Here is an 18,804-nt window from a genome sequence, read left to right as displayed (position 1 = left end):
GCAGATCGGCAGATACGTTTTTCTCCTCCTTTGTTATTCCAAATTTAATTAAACAAACTGCCAACAGCAGTGAGAACCTTCTGTCCAAGCCGGGGGTTAGAACTGGTTTCGGGTCTGAAATTAGATTGAATGCACGGATTGTTTATGCCTGAGGTGCCACTGAAGTGGTACATTATGCAATTAAATGGATAAATATTTGACAAAGTAAATTAAGGCTGCGGGAATAAAGAATTCTAACGGGGGATAGACCAAGAGCCTTTAGGTAGCTGCCAGGCTTTTGTATTATATGTAGACCTTTTAAAAATTCAAAATTGAATGGGATACCCTTCAAACCATTCTCCTTCTGATGAAGCCAACAAAAATACTTCAAACAAAATAATCTTTTATTAATTTAAAATTGTCTGTGAAAAGGAATTTCTTCTCTTAATTTTGATACCCTTTCAGGATATTACAGTTGTGATTCCATTCTTTAAAGATAAAGGTACAACTTCATATAGCGACTATCAAAGCTCTGACAAATGCAACTTCCCAGCTTTAACTAAATGCTTTTAGATTATCAAACAATTCTCTCCTGTTTCAGTGAAATTCCCCAAATGTTCCCTCGGCGAGAATCTACGAAACAATATTAATTAGTTAAGACCACTCGCGACTTTGAGCGAATTCTTTCGCTGCTAACTCTTGGCTCCCGCTTGCCTCATCTCCGCCGATTTCTCAATTGGCATTTCCATATACACCTCCGCTGCTCCCCGTCGCTAGCGGGAAAACACAAAACAATGCCGAGATTTCTCAAATACTTTTTTGTTGTTCGGTGTTCAGTGTTCTGTGTTCGGCGCCCGTCGACCACGTTATGTGGGGCTCTGCAGTGAAGTGGAGCTGGTAGTTCGCCGCATGCCTTTTACGTTTGCTATTTCAATTGAAATTTGCTTATTGCAAAATGTTGTTCAGATCCAGCGCCACCCGGGCAGAGCCAACTTTGAAGAATTTCCAGTGCATTGCAAATTGGCATTGGAGTGAAAACCCAGACTACAATGAGACGGCGGTGCTCAGATGTATGCTGCGAATTTTTGTAATAAAGTTGGCAACTATGTGGACAGGAAAGTTTGCTCAGCCCAAGGGCCTGAAGTGAATAAAGATATATAAACACAAAATGGCACAGGCTCGCTGAAAGAACAATAAGATTGAATTTTTTGCTGCCAAAATCGAAGGAAGTTAGCAAATTTTATTTCTTTATATTATTTATTATTCAATGCTTCTTAGATTTCGTCTTACTTTTAGACTTTTTCGAGCAAATCTTTCTAATCAAAAGCCTAAAAACTAGTTTTAAAGTATAGAAAATAAATACAATTGCCAAAACTATTATGGCATAGATATCCAAGTTATTGGCGGCTATGTAGCTCATGTGCACCACCGGACTCTGCAGGTGTGCGGCTCCATGATGACGGATCACGTACTCCACCCAATATATCAGGGTTTCACGGGCGCTCAATGGCCGGTCCCGGTAGAGGGCCGAGAAGGCCCTCGCCGCGTTTGCATATTTCGGATTCTCGAGGACCTCTAGAATGGCATCGTGGAAGGACTGCTCCTCAAGGGTAAGCAGGCTCTGCGTCAGTCCGAATCCTTGCTCCACCATGGCATCCGCATTGGCGGGCTGATCCCCAAAAACGGGCAGTGCCAGCATGGGAATGCCGTGATACTGGGCCTCGGTCACTCCGCCCTTGCCCGCATGGGTGATGAAGAGCTTGATGCTTGGGTGGGCCAGGATGTCGGTCTGAGGCAGCCACTTGGAGTAGAGTATATTGTCCGAAGTTCCCGGAGTGCTCTCAAGATCGTCCCACTTCCAGATGACCCTTTGCCTCAGCTTCGAGACAACATTAAACATTTTTCTCACTGTTTCAGGTAGAATATGATCCTTCTTTACGTTTGAGCCGAGACTGAAGAGAATAGCGCCGTGTGGAGCGTCGCTCAGGAAGTCAGCCATGTTCTGAGGCAGAGGATCCGGACGATCCTTGACCTGAATGCCGCCCACCTCGATCACCGCCGGAACGTTGGGCCTGATAGGTCCCTCGCTAATCCCATGAGAAGCGAAGAATATGAGGGAAATATTCTTGTTCAGGTCACCATAGGCCGGCAGAGTGGGATCATCTCCGTAGATCTCCCTATAAAAGGTATAGGAAATAAGAGCTGCCATTCAATACATTTAACTTTATACTACCTGTATGTCTTGGCGTTTCCATACTCATTTATGGCCGTGAACAATCTCTGGGCCCAGTTTCCAAGGATATTGAGTATACGCTTTCCAAGGCTCATGGGAACTTCCTGGGCAAGGTGCATCGCCGGCACGTAGGAGACCTCCCAAGGGTTGCCAATTATGTCCCCGATGAATGTTGGTGGATTGGAAACGGCCACCACGAGTGGCACCTTCAGTTTGTGGGCCAGGGCCAGCTGAAAGCTGTTCATAAAGTATCCCACGATGACCAGATCGAACCGGTTGTCCGGATGCTCATAGAGATCCTTGACCACCTGGTGCTTCATTACCGCGCCTATTTTGGAGAACGCCTCACTTAATTGCTGCGCCGACCGTAACATGGTTAAGTAAGTTTTGGTATTGTCTTTCTTGGTTAAGCTGGCAATAACGGTGTTGAAGGACTGCAGCACATCTTCATCGAGCGGCACTAGGATGTGTGTGATATTCTTGTGCATTAGCGGTGGCTTCAAGACGGTCACCACCGTCACGTTGTGGCCCCTCTCCGCCAGGATCCGGGCCATTGACATCTGGATAACCAAGTGGGACGGGCTTAAGCTGGCGAACAGCCCGAGAATGTTAGATCCCTGGGCACCGGCCACCACGGCCAGAAAAAGTAAGGAAAGCCCAATCTTTTTTACTGCCATCTGATCGCTCTGGCTTCTGGAAGTAAACTGTTTCATTTGGCCTCGCAATAAACGGCTTTTAAAAAGCGATAAGCTTTATCAACGAGTTTTGGCTGAGGTTATCAGCCAGTCAACGAGTGCAACCTGTTTGACTTCAGAATCAGTCTACGAATTCGTTTACAATTTAATGCTGTATCAGCGATGACAGCGCCTTCAAGCGTAGCCAAAGAATTGCTTTTTTGATAAGGCTTATCAGGCATTTACTTGCGCAATTAAACATACCGAGACAAACCAGAAACAAAAACAATGTCCTCAAAACATTTCCCACGCTTATCTATCATTCAGTAAAGTCAGCATGTCGAAGCAAACTATTTGTATGGTTCAGTTATAGACAAATAAGATTAGCTATTTTTGTCCTTCTGGGTTGCCAAGCCCAATTTTATATTTATTTAAAATAATAGGTAACATTTTATTTTCTTATCTTAGAGTATTTCATAGTAACACTTTAACATTTACCTGACTTTTAAAGAACTTTCAGTGGGTCTTCTGCTTACTGGCCTTCTTGGGCTTTGACAAAAACCTTCTGTAAATAAATTTAACCAGAGCTTTGAAAAATAGCAAGACAATTACTAAAATTCCAGCTAACAGGGCATATATATCCAAGTTATTGGCGGCTATGAAGTTCATGTGAACCAGGGGACTCTGCAGGTGGGCAGCTCCATGGTGCCGAATGACGTACTCCGACCAGTAGACGACCAACTCCCTTGAGGACATGGGACGATCGCGGTAGAGCGAGGAGAACGTGGCCACCTCCTGGGCGTACTGCGGATTCGTCAAAATCTCCTGGATGGCCTCTTGGAAGGGCTGCTCCTCCAGTGTGAGGAGGCTTAGAGTGAGTCCAAAGCCCTTCTTGACCATGCCCTCCGCATTTCCGGGCTGGTCACCAAACAAGGGCAAGGAGAGCATCGGCTTGCCGTGGTACTGGGCCTCTGTAATGCCTCCCTTTCCGGCATGATTGATAAACAGTTTGATCTTCGGGTGGGCGAGGATGTCGTCCTGCGGCAGCCACTTGGAGTAGAGAATGTTGTCAGATTGACCCGGTGTCTTCTCCAGGTCTTCCCACTTCCAGATGACCCTTTGCTTCAGCTTTGAGAGGACGTTGAACATTTTGGTCACCGTGTCAGGTCTGATGTAGCTGCCCTTCATATTTGAGCCCAGGCTTAGGAGAATGGCTCCGTCTGTGGCGTTGCCCAGGAAGTCAGCCAGATTTTGCGGAAGGGGATCTGGCTTGTCCTTAATATGAATACCTCCAATCTCAATGGCTGCCGGGACGTTAGGTCGGATCGGCCCCTCGCTGAGCGCGTGAGAGGCAAAGAACACTAGTGAAATGTTTTTAAGCATTTCCGAATACTCTGGCATGTTGAGGTCATCAGCAAAGAGCTCTCTGCGAACGTAAATTAGGGATAAGTAAATGTGAAAAGCTTCTTAAACCCCCTAAGTTTACTTACTCGTACAAATTCTGACTACGCCTATCAGAAAAGCGCATATATAGTCCCAAGAAAAAACTGGTAGTAAAGCTTACCAATCGCTGACGGAAGGACACGCTCTTTCCTTTCTCTATAGAGTCACTAAAGGGGGGGACATACGAGACCTCACTGGGATTGCCGATCAATGGGTTCAACATCTGATTCGGTAATATTGTGGCGACGATGATGACCGGTGCATTCACCTTCCTGGCAAATCCCAGATGGAAGTCACTCATGAAGAAGCCCGAGAGAACCAGGTCAAACTTATTGGCCTTGTTTCGATAGAGATCCCGCACGCGGTCGTGCTTTAGAGCTTCTGCCACCGCCTTAAAAATAAAATCCATCTTTTCCCACATGCGAAACAGGGCCGAAACAAAATTGCTGTTGTCGTTCTTCGCCATCTCTTTCACGTTGTCACTCATAAGCTGGTCCGCATCTTTGCTGACCGGTACTGTGATTACGGTTATATTCTTGTGCGTTACCACTGGCCTTAGGAGCGTGACCACCGTCACATTGTGTCCCCTCTCCGCCAGCACTTTAGCCGCGGACATTTGGATGATCAAATGCGATGGACTGAGGCTCGGGAATATTCCCAGTATATTTGCACCTTGGGAACCACCGATGAGAGCGACGATGGCTACTGCCAGGAAGCAAACCCGAATAGGAACCATTTTTACCGTGTGCCCACTGCAGAGTGCCAAAAACCACTGCCTGGTAGCGCTTTATATCTGGTCTAGACGCTGACTTCATATGATTCATCATTTTATGACCGATAAGCAGGAATAACTGGTTGAGTTTGTTGTGTTAGGTTGCGATAACCCATTTCACAACCATTTTCTTATATTTCGATTTACCTTCCAGGCACGTCCAATATTATCTTTGCATATCATTTATTTGAGTCCTTCAGAGGCCTCGTAGTTTCGAAAGGATTATAGCTTGCGGAACAAATGATAACATTGTTCTGGGTTTGACTTAGCTTTTTCAAGGAAAATTTGAGAAATCGCTACTTGTTTTTGCATCTTTGACCGATAAGAATTTATGAATATAGAATCTATTCTATAGAGCCAACGATAAAAAAAGTTAGTACTAAAAATATTTATAAAAATATTTATTGTCTCAGTTTAGATATCAAAGGCTTTTACAGCATGAGCTCTTAAGTTTTCGGGCAACATATTTATAGATTGCAAGTATAACAAGTTTTTACAAAAATGTAGGCTTTCTAACACCGAAACAACTCTTATGAAACAAGTTTTTAAAGCTGTGGCTTTGAATTTCTGTAGAAAAAACTTAATAATATGGAAGAAATCTGTATTCTAAGCGATAAGGTTCACTATTAAAACGTTTTTTGAAATTGAGATAAGACCTATCTGTTAAAGGCATTGATTGAGGCTATCTACCAATCTAAAATATATGATATGATAATAACATCAATACGATTCGCACACAATATTCACCGAAAACGTTTTTATGACTCAATGCTAGAAGAATTAAATAAGCTTTTCTTTGCACTTTATTTTTCAGCCTCAGACAATAAAAACAGAAAAAAGAAGTGAGACCGGCTAGTCAAAGAAGATCAACTAAATCGCTCACAAACAGTTCATTCGACAATTGATTAAATAAGCCTAAAGCCCTAATTAAACCACATTTTCTCTTAAATAATATAATTATTAAATAAACTGGCAAAGCCGAATCTGATACTTACAAACCAATCCAGCCAATGGCAATAATGCCGGCTTAGTCTCTTAATAACTTGATTTAATAAATTAATAAAGTAAAATTGTTGCGTATAAATAAATACAATTTATTTTATTTTCCTTATTTAATTAACGAGTATTTGCCATACATGACATAGTTGTTTTACTAAATACTATACGACTTCTAGTGCTGCTTCTGCTTACTGGCCTTCTTGGACTTTGACACAAACCTTTTGTAAAGATATTTAACTACCGCTTTGAAAAGTAGTAGGACGATAACAAGTATAACAGCGATCAAGGCATATAAATCCAAGTTGTTGGCGGCTATGAAGTTCATGTGAACCAGGGGACTCTGCAGGTGGGCAGCTCCATGATGCCGAATGACGTACTCCGACCAGTAGACGACCAACTCCCTTGAGGACATGGGACGATCGCGATAGAGGGAAGAGAAGGTGGCCACCTTCTGTGCGTACTTCGGATTCGTCAAAATCTCCTGGATGGCCTCTTGGAAAGGCTGCTCCTCCAGTGTGAGGAGACTCTGAGTGAGTCCAAAGCCCTTCTTGACCATGCCCTCCGCATTTCCGGGCTGGTCACCAAACACGGGCAAGGAGAGCATCGGCTTGCCGTGGTACTGGGCCTCTGTAATGCCTCCCTTTCCGGCATGATTGATGAACAGTTTGATCTTCGGGTGGGCGAGGATGTCGTCCTGCGGCAGCCACTTGGAGTAAAGGATGTTGTCAGACTGCCCCGGTGTCTTCTCCAGGTCTTCCCATTTCCAAATGACCCTTTGCTTCAGTTTCGAGAGGACGTTGAACATCTTGGTCACCGTGTCAGGTCTGATGTGACTGCCCTTTACATTGGAGCCCAGACTTAGGAGAATGGCTCCGTCCGTGGCGTTGCCGAGGAAGTCAGCCATATTTTGCGGAAGGGGATCTGGCTTGTCCTTAACCTGGATGCCTCCAATCTCAATGGCTGCCGGGACGTTAGGTCGGATCGGCCCCTCACTGAGCGCGTGGGAGGCGAAGAACACCATTGATGTATTTTTAACCATTTCCGAGAGTTCGGGCATGTTGGGGTCATCGGCAAAGAGCTCCCTACGGAAAATAATCGGTATTACTTAAGAGTTAGGAGATTTCCACTTCTGAAGGATTACTTACTTGTACAAATTTCTATTATTTCTATCAAAAATGTGCGTAAGTACTCTGAAGGATAGACTGGCGACAAGAGTGCTCATACGCTGACGGAAGGACATACCCTTTCCTTTCTCTACAGAATCATCCATAGAAGGCACATAAGAGAGCTCCAGGGGATTACCGATAAATGGATTCAACATCTGATTCGGGGGCATTGTGGCCACAATGATGACGGGCGCATTCACCTTCCTGGCGAATCCAAGTTGAAAGTCGTTCATGAAGTAGCCCGACAGAACCAAGTCGAACTTATTGCCCTTATTAAGGTACAGATCCCGCACTCGGTCGTCCTTTAGAGCCTCCGCCATCTTCTTGAACATGAAGTCCATCTGTCCCGACATACGTAACATGGACAGCACCATGTTGCTGTTGTCGCTCCTGGACATCTCCTTGATGGTGTCGCTCATTTGCTGCGCCTCTTCCTTAGTGAGGGGCACTATGATCTCGTTAATGCTCTTGTGGGTAACCACTGGCTTCAGGACCGTGACCACCGTCACATTGTGTCCCCTCTCCGCCAGCACCTTAGCCGCGGACATTTGAATGATCAAATGCGAGGTACTGAGGCTCGGGAAGAGTCCCAGAATGTTTGCACTTTGTGTGCCACCGATAAGCGCGACGATGGCTACTGCCAGGAACAAAAACCGATTCGTTGCCATTATGACCGAGTGATTACTGCAGAATGCTAAAGACTGCTGGCAGGCAGCGCTTTATATTCGATTGGTTTAGACGCTGACTCCCAATGACAATACAGTATTCTCTGATAAGCAGGAATTATTGTTTGAGTTTGTTGTGCTAGGTTGCGATAGCCCATTTCGCAACAAATTTCGTTTATTTCATAGAACTTTTCAGCAAACACGTATAGATAGCGGGTTCCTTATCGCACTAAACGTTCTGTTAATCTGACCTACCGAAAAAAGATAGAGGTCCACACTTGAAAAAAAAACCCTGGTCATTCGAGACGACAATTTTGTACATTTGTTGGATTTTTTTAAGAACTGTGATAATGCCACAAAAGTTTACAATATTTGTAAACAATTACTGTCTGAACTTTATAACTGAATTTATAACAATTAAAATAATTCCTAAATATATATAAAAACCCAAAATTGATAAGTTAAATTTTTCACTAAGTTTGACTCAACTGACCAAAGGATTAGTTAAATTCGTATAATTTAATTTTTAAAATATTTATTTGTACCGACTAGTTATATATTTATAAGTAAAAAATGAATGTAAATGAAATTAAATAAACCATTCTGATTCAGTTTATCAGCCGTTTTGTCTGCGATGACGAATGTCCTTCGTAAAGAACCCCAGTCCTTGCCCGATTTATCATCACGAATAAATCTATAATTCATTTGGCGCATACCCTTAATTCATTCGATTATCTGCCGCTTAAAACCCTTCCCTCACGAATCCTCCCAACGAGACAACGAAACTAATGGCATTCATGTGCGTGACGAAGGCGGAGGGCGTGGTCCTGCGGGGCGTGTGCACATTTTCATACGCATTTAATCGTATGTGTGTGTCTGCCCTGCAAATTCTTAACGAACACTCGCACCCGCACGCACGCACTCCTGGAAATAAATATTTATCGGGTCTGTGGTGCGTAGTTCACTTCGCTTCTTTGCCGGTCAGTTGTTCGGTTTCACAGTCTGCCGGCCATTCATCGTTCCTGTCGTCGCTGCACCAAAGTCCTGTTTATAAATATACATGCCACATATACTATAATACGTTATATAACCAAAACAATTCATGCAGGCAAAGTACTAACTTCTCATCTGCAATTGAATTCAGATTAAAAGTTGTGATTGGTGGAAGAGATCCTTGGATAAAACTTAGTTAAAATATATTTAAAATTATCATAAAGCTCAACTTAATTTTTAGGAAATTAAAGAGTTCGAATCAACGAATCAACTGTCCTTAAGTTCGGTCATGGTGACGGAATGTTTGCAAAAGTCTGGCAACACTTCAACTTTAATGAAGAAAACGCTGGCCCACCAAAGTAAATGTCAAATATTTGATTAGCCCCATTAGAACCACCCCTCGAAGAGCCCCCCTGGGATACCGACCCCACCCGCTAACTGACCCACATGCGTGGAGCGGAGCCGCAAGGGTTGTTCGCCCCGAAGAATACTTCATTATAATTCTCGCTCATTAACCCATGTTTTCCATGTGCGCCACATCTCTGGCTCCCGCCCCCGGGCCTGAGACCGAGCCCGAGCCCGGGTCGTGGCTAGAAAATGGGAGAAAAACACTTTTCATAATTAAGCATTGTAATTTTTGTTTGTTTCGCTTGTTGGGGGTCTTCGCGGTAAAGGCTTCATTTTCACTTTGCTTCTCGATTACGCTTTTCCACTTGCCCTCAGTTCCGTTCTCTATTTTCGGCGGACCCCAAAAACATAAAAAACAAAAACAAAGGTTTTTCCTTGATGGACATATGATTGCTTTTGGATTGTGGCTGGGAGCTGGCCTTTCCCCTTTCCCCTAATAATATTTCATTAACCCAAAACATGTATTTCTGTGCAAGGTGAAGGAGCTGCTGGTTCAATTGGGATTTTATGGAATTGCTTAGTTTAATTTAAGGGAAGCCGACTGCTTGGAGTGTTTGACAAACTTGCCAGTTATGCGCTCAAAGTCTTTGGCTGTTCAGGAATTTTCAATTAGTGCAACCGAAAAATGTGTGCTCACTTGTCACTTGGATTGCTCTAGGAGGCTCCGCCCTGAAATGGAATTTCCATAATTATGCCGAACAGGCGGGAGCTGTTGAATTTACATTCGTTTTGCAGTAAATTTAATTAGAAACCAAACTTTTTGCCCAGCTCATGTCATATCAAAAATGCGCTTTCTCTGGCCCGGGCAACGCCTTCTTCTCCCAACGACTAGTTCCACACCGAAAATGTCTATAATTTTTGTGTACATGGCAACCGAGAGCTGTTACCCTCCTCGCCGCCTGGCAGAGCTCTGCGTTTTAGTTATTACTACCAACTATAATTTAAAATAAATGCCAAAGTAGCCGGGTCTAAACCGCAGAACATCGAGCTCCTCAGTTGAGAGCCGGCTATTAAGCCCACCCGAACGGGCTTCCAGGAAAGGAGTTGGCTTACCCACTCCCCTCCTGGTGCCCCCCCGCCGCTGTGCTGTTGGCTTTATAATAAATTTATAAATTAAAATATGAAAAATGGTCGCTGCGTGTTTTTGCCAAACTAAGCAACACAAAAAAGAAATAGAGGAAAACTCGGAAAATGCTCTGCTAAGAGCAGGGAAAGCTGAAAAAGCTGAGAGAAGTAGCAAGAAAAGTGGGTGAGTTGGGATTGGGGTTGCGGATTGTGGATAGGTCATCAGAGTGCCGTGGTCGAGTTCTGAAGTTTGGCCAAAGCAGCTGCCAACTTTGTAATGTAAAATGCTTTTATGTCCTAAAGGATTTTTTATTGGAAAAGCATTGAAAGCTTAAGAGATTATGTTTGCCTTCATACCGCCTAGTTTAGCCTTAACCTTTAAAGTTTAAACTGTATCTTATGCCCAAGGTCAGTACTCACTCGAGCAAGTACAAAGCTGATGTCTATCCACATGAAGAACTGACCCAGAAATATGCTAATGACATTTCAATTTCGGTGTCCAAAACATATAACTTAACGAACTGCCATGCTCCGAGCATTCAGGGATACTGCAAAATACACTGACACATTTTAAACTTTCTTCTGGCAGAGGGACGAGGGGTCGGGTCCGTTCCAGGGGCAGGGGACAGGGGACAGAAATGAAATAAAGTTTCACTGTGGGAGCCCTCGTCCCGGAGCAATATGAGGTCGGGGGGCAGGCGAGTGAAAGCAAACGAGGAAAGAGCAAATGGCCGAGAGCATCAGCAGGACAAAACAAACACATCCTTGTCCCCATCCTCATCCTGTTTAGAGGACACATGTCCACCACCACAAGCGCCGTTCTGATTAGATTTTGCTGTGCACAAACATATACGTCACAGTGGCCGTTGTGTTTAGCAGGAAAGGTCACTACCGTGGGGTATTATACCTATTATTCTGCACAAGATGGATAAACATTTATATTTATTAACATTAAATTGTGTTAGTGGTTATTCCCTTGGCAATCACGAAAGTATTCAGAAATACTTTCGATTATGAGCAAAGATGTTTGGGATAAAAACGTGAGTCAAAGATTTAAGAGTCTGTATTCCATTTAAAAACTTTAAGATTATTTCCTAGTTTGACAAGGATTCATTGATCTTTAAAGAGAGTCAGAGCTCCAGAGCTCTGGGTCTACTTTAAAGTTCCCTCTAGCCGTTTGCAAATACTTTTTGGAAAGTAAAATGATTGCAACTCCGGGTCGGTTTGCTTTGTTTGCGGCTTGTATACAAACTTCAGCTGTCTATTAGTGCTCAGGAGCTTCTGAGCCCTGGTAGCCGCCGGCATTGTCTGCCTCTGGGTGGCAGCTGCGTGATTTAGGGTGCTGGCGGGGCCGGACACTTCCCCCTCCCCCCTCCCCAGCCCACTTAAGAACACGGATATAAAATACAAGAGAGTGTAAAAACTTTCGCCATTTTCTTTGGCAACTTTCCGTTGCATTTGCACAGAGCAAAATGTCTTTTTGCCAAGCAGTCAGCGGTGCATATAACTCAACAGGGCCTCGCCTCGCCGCCTCCCACTCCCGGGGAAGCCCCTCCCAATGGCTCCATCCATCTTGGCAGCGCCCCGTGGCGGCAACAGCTGCAACTGTGCTGGACTAAGCTGAGCGTGAAAAAGAAACATTTGCATATCCTGTGACCCACTTATAATCATTTTTCATACAACGTGTGCAAGACAACAACAGTGGCGGGCGCCAGCTAACGTGCAATATTAGCCAAGAAGGCTGATGCAAAACGAGGTTATGTTTGCTCTCAGCCAACTATCAAGCCCCAGCCCCGGCCCCAATCTCAGCCCCCAGCCCTCAAGGCAACCGCACACAGAATCATTTGCATAAATTGTGCATGCTAGGGTGTGGGCACCCGAAAGAAAAATAAAGTTACCGAGCAGGGCGAGCAGGGCGAGGAGTATTTAATACATATATAGACTCGGGTCGAATTATGGAATGAATTCTATTTCGGTGCTCATTAGCGTAGGCACAAAGTGTCAGCGTAATTAATAATCAAAATTGGAGACAACAAAGATGGATAGCGGGCAGAGTGCTCAGTATTTTTATCGCCTCCACACGCCGCAGACTGGAAATTTATTCGTCCGTAATTAATCAGGGCCGAGAAGGGACGGAGCAGGCTGCCTAAAGTGCATCCGCATCCGCGAAATACATATTTCATGTAATTGCTTTCGAGTGGAAAAAAATCATTTAAAATTTAATCAAAAAGCCTGCAGTTGCATCGACATCTTAATCAAAATAATGCGTTCGTTTATTTATCGGAGTCCTTCGTCTCTCGAATTGGGTCAACAGCTTTCGCTCCTCGCTCCTCGCTCCTTGCTCCTCGCTGCCCTGTGCAAATAATCAGCTGTGATCAAATTTATTTCGAGCAAAACCAACCGACATGTACAACATTTGTGCAATGTATTGCGGATTGCTCATGCCTCGCTTTGGTTTTGCTGTTTGCTTTGCCTTTATGCAGATTTGCACAATTTACAATACAGGACTCGCACAAAGCGAATTTTGTGAAGCGTCAAAATGAATTCAAATATTCTAATCAAGTTTTCGCTTCCCTGCCCGGTGAACCAGCATTTTCTCATAAATTTTTTAAATGCCCGATAAAGGTATCACACTAAGGCAACTTGCCTTTGAAAAGCCGAAAATGAAAAACTCAAATAAACTGATTTATTTTTCCAGCATGTAAACATTTCAAATGTTGTCCCTGCCTTGGGTTAATTAAATGTTGCATTCTGGTAGAAACAAATGCTGAATATAAATCATAGCAACTAATTTAAGGAGCATTTAATCAAACAACCATACAACCTTGACCCAAAGAGTAAACAGCAACGAAAGTTTCCAGCGGGAAAAAATCGACTTATGCAAATTTCTCCAGAGCCGCCCGCCAACTTCATCGAACTTTCGGCCAGTCAGCGGAGAAGCAAGTCAGTCCATTCATCCCACTCCCGCACAGACATCGCATATATCAATCGCTCCAAGTTTTCGGTTTACCCCGAGAACGTGACATGAATGGGATTTAAGTGATTTTAATAGTTCACGTGCCGCTTTTGACAAAACGCCGACCAAGAGAGCAGCTCGGATGGATGAAGGAGGGAAGGAGCGGAATTTTAGGCAGCCTGCTGCCACTTTCCCAGCGCTTCCGCCGCCCATTTCATCCGTTTTCCATCCAGCAAAGACAATGGAGCCACCGACCACAGTTTCCGCGCTGCACTTCCCCGATCCACGGCGGTCTAAGCAAATTCAATTGCCTGATTTGATTTGTAAATGGCGTACGCGGGAGGCACGTGACTCAAAACTGTCAGTTTAGCTGGAACTGTGTGTTGTCTTTACCCGACATCCGCCTGCCCAGAGATGCGAAACATGAAGTGGATATCTTTAAATTATTAATCAATAAATTTAAATTGGGGAATTTGAATACAATTAGGAAGGGGTTTCTTGGAAAAGTTGGATTTACCTGTGTCTAGATGGGGTTATTAATCAGCGAATTAAGGATAATGTAGGATATGAATGGTCTACAAATCGGTAAGGACATATAGTTTTTTTTTTTTTTTTTGTGAAATATTTTATATTTTAAATTATTTATAAAAGTATAAACTACGATATGTGACGATAGAATGCACCTATTCAGGCATTTCAACAATATTTCAAGAGAACTTTAATAACTGAATATTCAAATATATTTTTTATCTGAAAAAATGTTTAATTTTTAATTTGGTTACTCTTACTTCTTGAGGGGGGATTTAAATTTATTTACAAGTAAATTGTTATATCTCCTGTCACCACATTTGAATTTTTTGTTTACTCCTTCGATCGATTATCTGACTCATTGGCTTGTGTTTCCACCTCTGAATCAACCAAGATCGGTTTACGTTTGAAGAAAAATTTGGTCATTTGACCAACTCTACCTTCTCGCATTTCCTTCACTCCCTTTCCCTTTCCGAGTGCAGCGCGTGTAATGTACACGCGCCACCTGACTTAATATCAATTTCGGCCGCAACCCTCATCCTACCTGGGCTCGTGTTCATTTTTTTGTGTTTTCTGGCAACTTCTTGTCTCTGAAAAGTTTTCTAGTCAAATGAATTTTTTATGGCTCCAGAGCGCTCGCCCGCTCGCTCGGTCGCTCAGTCGCTCGGTCGGTTGGTTGGTCAGGTTTGCCTGCCGCTGGTCTTACGTGTTTTGGGTTTAAATGCGCCTGGCCGGGGCTTTGTGTAGGCCCGCTCGGAGATAAATGGTTCTAAAATACTTTTAAGTGAGCGAAGGAGGGCCACAATTTGCAAATTGAACTGACTCGGCGGGAGATGGGTTGAAGCCTGGGACAGGTGGCCGAAGTGCCAATGAGTTTATGAAGTCGTCTTGGGGGACTTTGGCCCGAATTAAAGGACTGGGGGCTTAATCACACAAAAACACATATTGGCACTTAACACACTGCGGGTGTGGGTATGACAGCCCGTTTTAATTTCAATAAGATGTTTCCGATTCCCCATCTCGGGGCAGTCATCTAATATGCATAACCACAACTTTTCCGAACCGCAACTTATATTGCCAACTCTCATGCTAATTGCGTCGTGCATAATTCCGTTATCACACCTCCCACGTCCTCGCAGCTGCCTGCCGCAAACTTGTGCAAAATTCATGCAGTTTATTAAATGCTAACCCGTCTTGTGTGGGGTCCTGGACTCTGGGGGAATCAGACTACATCGAAACTATCGGCCGGAAAAGTGGTTAGCTGGAGTTTTCCAAGAGCCTGTGGTTCCGCCCCACCGCTCTCCCCTACGGATCTGCTTGGTTTGGTCTGCAATACCGACGTTGATTAAAGTCTTGGCCGAGAAGAGTCCACTTAGCGGCGTCTAATTGAAATCTTGCCTAATTCCTGTTTATGGACCAAACAATGACAGGACAAAGCCTTCGAGAGGGGGGGACCAGAGGGCGTCGGGATGGCTTGATTGCCTGATTATAAACTGCAACCTAAGACATGGCAATAATTTCATAATTTAATTACACTTAACCTCGTTGAACCTACGCCCCCGACGCCGCCCCCTTTGGCAAACTTTATGCAACTGCCAGGGCGAGTGTGTGTGCAGTTGCCGGAGCGGAATTTGCGACATTTTGCCAGGGAAAACGTATGCATAAATAAGTCGAGCTCTGGGCCTCCCTGCGACTTCGACCTCTAACCCCGGACCCTCCTTCCTGTCGGGCTCCGATATGTTCGCCACAGCCACATAATTGTCGGCAATGTATCTTACAAATGCAAATTAGATGCAAATGTTAATAATCTGCGTGGATGAATTTTAATGAGCAACCAAAGTGTTTTGGCGACTTGTCGCCGGCGACGTCTCCCTGGGCCTCCGCCACTACGCCTTGTCTACGTCCTGTCCCTCCTCCGGCTGTTATACAGGCCAGCGACTACGACACTTTGGCAATGGAAGTGTCAGACATGCTTCATGCTGTATGGACTAGTGTCCTGACCAGTCCTCCTCGACACTTGGTTTTTCTAGAGGGCTAAGAAATGGTTAGTTTAAGTCGGTCAAGGAAGTGGGGGAGATGCTGTCCATTAATTGTTAAATATGCACCTAAATATTTCAGTTAAATTAATGGTATTAGCTTAAACATACTAGTATTTTTCCATCAGTCATTTAATTAAAAGATAAGGCTCTCAGAATCCCTTTTTACATCCGTTATAAATTGATTTCCTCAGCAGATGGACTCCTTCGTAGGTAAAAGGACTTCCGTAGCAATGCCATATTTTAATTCCCATCTTGTTATGTAGTCGATTTGAGGCGGGGAATTTTTACGATCCCTATTCGCCGCAGCTAACCCCAGCAGCTCACAGCCCCAGCCGGGCAGACATCAAGTGGCTGCGGCTAATTAACGCCGCTGTAAAGACGCGTCTCCGGTGCAAGGAGCTCGAAAAGAGGAAAGCAAGTGGCAAGTGCCATTAGGGAGGCTGCGGAGAACACACGTGCTCCAGGGGCGCAAGATCTGCGAATAGGGTTTCTGGCACCTCGATTCCAAATTTAGCCAGGCGACGGCGGCGTCTGTATCATTTCCTTTTCATTGCCCTTTCGGCCGAGGCAGTCCAAAAATGAAAACAGATGTTGGAAATCAGTGGCACATTAAGGGCCGCTCATGTGGAAACTTAATTGTTGCCACAAAATCAAACGGAACTCGGCAGGAGCAGCAGATCCCAGTCCCGATCTAAGCATCTTGATTGAAAGTCGTCGATGCAGCCGAGGGTGTTGAAAATTTTGCCAAAATTTATTGGCTTCTCGTCTCGTGTTTGCTTTGGCACAACTCGGGGGCAAGTCCGTAAGTTTGTGCAAACAACATGGGTTTATTTTGTATTTTGGCGACATATGTCCGGCAGACCAATGATCACTCAAAATCGACTGATTGCCTGCAGCTGACGCAGTCAATAAGTGCGGTTCATAAGGGAAATATGAAGCTAACAAGTTTATTCTTCATTGGTATCAGGCAATGGACATAAGAGGGTGTTAACAAACTGTAAAAAACGATGGCTTTATTTAAAGACTACACATCCGAGTCCTAGTTCCTTTTGTAATTACTTTACTACTAATAAAAATACTTCATGCTCTATATATTAATCCTCTTCCCCGATTACCGCCTTAAAAACAGCAATAAGTTGGCCCTTGGGGCACCTAAAGGATCCTCCTCAATTATCGGATCATCCATTTGTAACACCTATCGACTTTTACGTAACTACTCGATCCGATGCGTGCCACCGAACACCCCACTAGATTGCATTACATTCATTTCGCAAATTGCCACTAAAAGCAACAACAAAAGTGCATGAAATTTCAACATACGCTGCACACATGATCCATTCCCAGATCCTGCAGGAGGGTGGATGTGGATGAAACGAGAGGAGGAGATGGAGGGGTTTTCCGTGCAATAACTGCGCAATATATCAAGCAAATACACCTGGGACTGGCCGGGAAATCGGGGATGTTTTGGCCGGGGCGCGCGAAGAACCAAACAGGAAAAATAAAACACGGCGTCGTGGAAACAATGGGAAAATCCAAATGGAAATGGGAAAAGCGAATGTGAGAGGAGAAAAAAATTTATTTATATGCGATTAAATGCAAAAGGCAATTCGGCGGGGGGGAGGGATCCGGCGCGAAGTGAAGCGGACGGGGCAGCAGAAATAAAAATAATGGATTGAATCAAATTTTGGTAACCGTCCGCGGCAGAAGAGGAGGATGGCGAGGATATCGCGGTGGAGGAAACCCAAGTGGAAGCGATGCAACTGCAGGCGGCGACGACGCGACGTCACGGGAAAACAGCAAATGACAACAAATGGAGAGCAAATACGAGGAGGACGGGGCGGCGGAAGGAGGATAAACATTTGGCAACTGAAAACCAAAACCGAAAAACAACCTTGTAAAAAGCGAATGTCAACGATGGCAACGACAATCGCTTCTTTCAAGGGGGGAGGTCATCCCAGCCATCCCAGACCACTTCCGTGTGGGCTCCGGAGCTCGAGGCCGGGTAATCCTGTAACCGAGTCGTCGTCCCCGTAGCCCGCCGAGAAGGGATTAATTCCACACATTAGCCGGCTGCCCGGCTAAGCTGACAAGACCAATGGCTGGCACTTGTTAATTTCTCATACTAATTTCGGAGAATGCCACGTGGGGAGTTCCATTTTTTAAGGGGTTGCCCTCTGCGCCTCTTCATTAATCACTCTGATCGGTTTTTGAGCACGCACTGCGGCCCACGCACTATTCGCCATCATTTTTTAGGATTTTGTGCAGTTTTCCCAGCGGATCTGCCCAGTAATTGAAACTCTGTCGGTGGTGTGTGATAAATTCATAGCTAAGCGCATGATTAGCGCTTTTGCCTCCCAGAGCCGTCAGTAGCAATCGTGCCTGGCCTGCCGAGAAGGGAACCTAATTATTTATCGCACAAATGACTTTTCCTTAGGTTCCCATTCCCTTTTTCAATTCTCGGCAAAGGCTGACTGACGACTGTGATTGGCATTTTCCCGGAGACATTGAAGTGAGTGGGCCAAAATGGCTGTCAGAGAACCGAAAAGTCGAAGTCGAAAGAGGAGTTGGGTCGCAGATTAATATTCGGAGAACCACAATACAAAAGAAGGACAATTTTCTTTAGTTTATTGTACTTACAGTTTTGAAAAACGATTTATGTACATTATTGTCTTAGGTGTCCTCCTAACGAGATAGATATAGGAAGGGTGCAGATGGTTACGGGTAATCAAATTCCTTATTCCAACTCCTCTGATATTTGTTCACTCACACCATCTCTTCCAATTCCGGCTTCAGTTGCTTCCCTCAAATCCACAACATCAGCTGGTCTACTTCTGCCATTATCAAAGTATCATCATAAGCATCCTATTAACTAGGTATACACTCG

General features: G+C 44.4%; 3 protein-coding genes across 4 annotated transcripts; all 3 read right to left on the bottom strand.

Moving 5' to 3' along the window:
- Positions 1-1,199: 1,199 nt before the first annotated feature.
- Ugt37B1 (UDP-glycosyltransferase family 37 member B1) lies at positions 1,200-2,896 on the bottom strand. Of its 2 annotated transcripts, XM_070287309.1 has the most exons (3): positions 2,213-2,896; positions 1,919-2,156; positions 1,200-1,858 (listed from the first exon to the last, which is right to left on the bottom strand). In XM_070287309.1, exons 1-3 carry the CDS (start codon positions 2,887-2,889, stop codon positions 1,244-1,246), a joined length of 1,530 nt encoding a protein of 509 aa, XP_070143410.1. In that variant the 5' UTR covers positions 2,890-2,896; the 3' UTR covers positions 1,200-1,243. The 2 variants fall into 2 exon arrangements, with proteins under 2 accessions (XP_070143410.1, XP_017033759.1); XM_017178270.3 differs by having other exon boundaries at positions 1,200-2,156.
- A 391-nt stretch (positions 2,897-3,287) lies between these two features.
- On the bottom strand, positions 3,288-5,069 carry LOC108082752 (UDP-glucosyltransferase 2-like). The gene is made up of 2 exons (XM_017178268.2): positions 4,377-5,069; positions 3,288-4,312 (listed from the first exon to the last, which is right to left on the bottom strand). Exons 1-2 carry the CDS (start codon positions 5,063-5,065, stop codon positions 3,403-3,405), a joined length of 1,599 nt encoding a protein of 532 aa, XP_017033757.1. The 5' UTR covers positions 5,066-5,069; the 3' UTR covers positions 3,288-3,402.
- Positions 5,070-6,179: 1,110 nt separating this feature from the next.
- On the bottom strand, positions 6,180-7,949 carry LOC108082754 (UDP-glycosyltransferase UGT5-like). Its single transcript, XM_017178269.3, has 2 exons — positions 7,246-7,949; positions 6,180-7,182 (listed from the first exon to the last, which is right to left on the bottom strand). The coding sequence occupies exons 1-2, from the start codon at positions 7,932-7,934 to the stop codon at positions 6,273-6,275; spliced, it is 1,599 nt and encodes a 532-aa protein (XP_017033758.1). The 5' UTR covers positions 7,935-7,949; the 3' UTR covers positions 6,180-6,272.
- Between the last annotated feature and the right edge of the window lie 10,855 nt (positions 7,950-18,804).

This window comes from Drosophila kikkawai, chromosome 2L, assembly GCF_030179895.1.
Source record: "Drosophila kikkawai strain 14028-0561.14 chromosome 2L, DkikHiC1v2, whole genome shotgun sequence".
NCBI lineage: Eukaryota > Metazoa > Arthropoda > Insecta > Diptera > Drosophilidae > Drosophila > Drosophila kikkawai.
This window is presented reverse-complemented; position numbering and strand designations above follow the sequence as displayed.

Excerpts from the sequence above, each read along its gene's own strand:
- LOC108082754 (XM_017178269.3), bottom strand. The coding sequence starts at position 7,934 with ATGGCAACGAATCGGTTTTTGTTCCTGGCAGTAGCCATCGTCGCGCTT. Across the intron at positions 7,183-7,245 it reads AATAATAGAAATTTGTACAA|GGAGCTCTTTGCCGATGACC; the intron begins GTAAGTAATCCT and ends TATTTTCCGTAG.
- LOC108082752 (XM_017178268.2), bottom strand. The coding sequence starts at position 5,065 with ATGGTTCCTATTCGGGTTTGCTTCCTGGCAGTAGCCATCGTCGCTCTC. Across the intron at positions 4,313-4,376 it reads CGTAGTCAGAATTTGTACGA|AGAGCTCTTTGCTGATGACC; the intron begins GTAAGTAAACTT and ends TTACGTTCGCAG.
- Ugt37B1 (XM_017178270.3), bottom strand. The coding sequence starts at position 2,889 with ATGGCAGTAAAAAAGATTGGGCTTTCCTTACTTTTTCTGGCCGTGGTG. Across the intron at positions 2,157-2,212 it reads GGAAACGCCAAGACATACAG|GGAGATCTACGGAGATGATC; the intron begins GTAGTATAAAGT and ends TACCTTTTATAG.